At 28.7% G+C, this 4097-nt stretch overlaps 1 protein-coding gene across 4 annotated transcripts; it reads left to right on the top strand.

The window, feature by feature from the left end:
- The first annotated feature begins 597 nt into the window (after positions 1 to 597).
- On the top strand, positions 598 to 3471 carry LOC109860341 (cytochrome P450 4C1-like). Of its 4 annotated transcripts, none has more exons than XM_020439352.1 (8): positions 598 to 690; positions 755 to 949; positions 1321 to 1381; positions 1500 to 1638; positions 1798 to 1876; positions 2289 to 2401; positions 2494 to 2731; positions 3068 to 3471. In XM_020439352.1, the coding sequence occupies exons 2-8, from the start codon at positions 832 to 834 to the stop codon at positions 3406 to 3408; spliced, it is 1089 nt and encodes a 362-aa protein (XP_020294941.1). In that variant the 5' UTR covers positions 598 to 690; positions 755 to 831; the 3' UTR covers positions 3409 to 3471. The 4 variants fall into 4 exon arrangements, with proteins under 4 accessions (XP_020294941.1, XP_020294945.1, XP_020294942.1 ...); XM_020439353.1 differs by having other exon boundaries at positions 630 to 669; XM_020439356.1 differs by lacking the exon at positions 2289 to 2401 and having other exon boundaries at positions 2543 to 2731.
- The last annotated feature ends 626 nt before the right edge of the window (positions 3472 to 4097 follow it).

The following is a 4097-nucleotide window of genomic DNA, read 5'->3' on the forward strand; positions in this document are numbered from 1 at the left end:
GAATGATTTCTGTCGCCGAGCGCCCGGCGCGAATACTTTCGATAATCGCGGCTCTTCGGTTGTACTCCGCACTGGGTTTCAACATTGCGACTGTTTCGAAGTTATGGTAGTTTAGTACATGCGTCAAGCTATTTGAATGCCAATTTCGACATCTGCCAATGGTACTGAACGGAGGGAATATCAAATTGAAATTTGTCCGGATTTTGGCGACGCACCCTGTATACGAGATGCAAGTATAACATCCTATATGAATTTTAGAATTGTTATTACAATTCGAATTTCACGTGTAAAAATTTACACGTGAACACGTATATATGTATATATATACACGTATAATTTCCGCACAACACCTAGCGAACGGCTCTCATGACCGAAAATATATATTTATTAGTTTGGAAACTTCGGAGCCTTAAAAGATTCTTTAATTCTTTAATCAGTATATATGTTATGTATATTACGTCACGTATCTCTCTACGTATAATCCCATAACTCCAAAAAAATTGTAGAGGAGAACACAGTTCGTAGGTTTAAAACTTCACATATTTCCCTAGTTAAGAGATTCTTTTGGTTTCAAATTTTTATCTTTTTTATAAATATTGTGTTTTAATATTTGATGACTATGAAGAAAATGACTTTCTAAGTGTCACTATGCAATAAACTGAAAATCCCGTATGTGAAACTTATGTAATTGTACGTAGGGACTGACGATTAGTACGTGTACATTTTACGTGCAAATACATTTCGCATATTTTAGGTGAACAATGGCACAAAGACAGGAAACTTCTTACTCCTACATTTCATTTCAATATACTGGAACAATTTGCTTTGACTATGTCCGAAAGAACGGAAATGATGATAAAACATATTGAGGAAAAGTTAGCAGAAAACCCACAACAAGCAATCAACATCGTACCTTATATTACAAAAGTTGCCGGCGATATAATACTCGGTAAAAAATCTGATACAAAATAAAGATGTATATATTTACGCATAATTCAGCGGAAATTAAACAATTACACAATTATATGCTCTCAGTTTTGCAATTGTGTTGACATTTATATTGATTGACATGTTGTTTCTTAATTATTTTGTTTGATCAGACAGAATACAAAAACAAAGATACATGACTGTGACACGACATTTTTAATATGAAAACGAACGAAAGCTAACACTGACTACTTAACACTGACTTAGAGCTTGAAATTAGATATTGGACTTGACTGTGTAATTTTAAATATCAAATATTTAAAATCAAATTTATCAAATATTTAATTTCTTGCAATTAAGTTGTATATTTCTATAAAATATATTATATTTCAGAAACTGCAATGGGCATAACTTCGTATGAAACTCTATCTGAATATTCAAAGGCTTTGAACAGGTTCGTTTATAATTCAAATGTTGTTTTAGTTAAATATATAAAATAATTCCAGTTTTTTTATTTTAGCAATACATTTTTTTTAATCGAACAAACATAGTAATAATTATTTTTTTAATAGATATCTTAACCTCTACTTTGCGCGTGTAAACAACTGGATTTATTTGATGATAGATGCACTAGGTCCGATATATGATTTACTTCCTATAGCAAGAGAAACTAAAGCAGTTATTACTTATATGCATAACTTTGCAAATGAAGTAAGAAAAAAAACACAGATAATCCCAGATCTGTTCCGTGAATTTGCTGCTACTCTGTTAGCATATTGCTATATAATAGATATACATATGTTAATCTGTGATGATTTATTTATAAACAGTCTTAGTTAATATCTTAGAGATATTTCTTACAATTTTCAGATAATACAAAAAAGAAAACTTATGCGTAATATGCAGGACGACAAAATTGAAAATTTACAAAATGATTACAATGCATCAGGTAGGAACAGAAGTTATCATAATATCAATTGAAAAATATATGCATCAAAATTTTAGAATCTGTTGAAAACTTTCATACCAGCAAACAAACTGAAAATTTTTACACAAGTGTCAAATGTCGAATATCTTTCAGATTGCATTTTTCTAAACTCAACTTTGAAGTAGTTAATTAGTAGAACTTTTTTTAAACTATAAGCAACTCTCTTTAAAATAAAGCAGCAACTATGGAAATTTAATATTCAGTTGCCAACTTAACAGACGTTTAAAATTATCAGTTTATATTATTTTGATTTAAAAAAATTCGGATATCAAAAATATATTATATTAAAAAATACTACGCACATAAAATTTATTTTCTTACAACAGATTAAAAGTTACACATATTTTATTTTATTTACTTTTAACTCGTTTAGACAAGTCGAGAAGGAAAGTATTTTTAGATCTTCTGTTAGAGTTGAGAGATAATGGCAACACTTCATTATCCGATAAGAAAGTGAGAGCACAAGTCGATACATTCTTATTCGCGGTGAGCCTTGAAATGTAACAAAAACTTCTTTCTAAAAAAACGTCCTTATAAACATTACTTTCGTACTTAAAAAATAAAACATATAATAATAGGGTCATGATACGACGAAAACATCGATATGTTGGGCGCTCTTTTGTATAGGCAACTATCTGAAATATCAAGAAAAGATTCACGAAGAACTAGAAGAAGTGTTTAAAGATTCACAGAAACCAGCGACCGTACAAGAGATCTCGCAATTAAAATATCTCGACAGGGTCATAAAAGAGTCGCGCAGATTATATCCAACTATACCTTATATAGTGAGAAAACTGTCAGACGATACGAAAATAGGTAAGAAAAGTTTTTTCAATTTTTTCTTTAAACAAATTCACATGCTTATATACACACAAGTATATTTTTAATGCTATAAATATAACGCGAAATTTAAACGGTCATGAGAGCCTTACGCTAGATGTTTGTTGCGAAATAAATAAATAAATACATCATATATTTATGTTTCATTTTGTATAAATTTTTACACGTGAGTGTAAATTTTATTTTACCATCTACCATTTTTATATTTCTTATTAGTTGATAAATAAATAATTTAATATGGAATATAATACGTGCATATTATCACATTTTATAGTTATTTTATTCAACATTATATATCCAACTATTTTGCAGGTGATTACACAATTCCAAACAATACTCGAGTTCATATTTTAATATTACTGTTGCATCGAAATCCAGCAATTTGGCCAGATCCGTTAAAATTCGATCCAGATCGATTTTTACCTGAAAACATCAAATCAATGCATCCGTACGCCTACATACCATTCAGCGCGGGACCAAGAAATTGTATCGGACAAAAATTTGCTACGCTCGAAGAGAAAATTATATTAACGGCTATACTCAGAAAATGGAGAATAAAATGCGTGGAAACTCCTGAGACAATAATTGTAAAAAATACTATTACTTTAGTGCCAGTTCACGGAATACATATTAAATTTATCCCGAAAAAATAAATATTATATATCAATTATAGTTTATGTGCGTTAGGTGAATATAAATAAATACAGTAAAATCTCTTTATTTTTAATTTTGGATTTTAAAAACCTTTTAATATCTAACATTTCTTCTCTATCCCCACTTTTATCTTTTTATTTTCTACGCGCAAAATGGAAATGGTCTTAAATCGCTATTTTTAATCAAGAATCAAGATTTTTTAGCCATATAGCTGTTTGTGCAAGATATAAAGTCCCGGGAAAAAATGGATTAGAAATAATTTAAATCTAACGAGATAAAAAAATGAAAAAATAGATCTAAATAGGTATAAAATAGATCTAAATAGATATAAAATAGATCTAAATAGATATAAAATAGATCTAAATAGATATAAATAGATCTAAATAGATATAGATAGATATAGATAGAGATATCTAAATAGATCTATGTAAATTGACACTTTATTTATTCTTAGATCTACTTCATATCTACTCAGATCTACTATATTAGATCACTTCAGATCTGTTCTGATTTGCTTAGATCTAAGTAGATCTGCGTATATCTAATATACTAGATCTGAGTAAATCTAAAGTAGATCTAAGACTACATAAAGTGTCAATGTACATAAATTTACTTAAATCTATTTAGATCTACTTTATATATCTATTTAGATTTAATTTAGATCTAATTAGATCCTTTTTTTCATTTT

The sequence above is a fragment of the Pseudomyrmex gracilis genome, unplaced genomic scaffold (assembly GCF_002006095.1).
Source record: "Pseudomyrmex gracilis isolate BER0280 unplaced genomic scaffold, ASM200609v1 scaffold_368, whole genome shotgun sequence".
Classification (NCBI taxonomy): Eukaryota; Metazoa; Arthropoda; class Insecta; order Hymenoptera; family Formicidae; genus Pseudomyrmex; species Pseudomyrmex gracilis.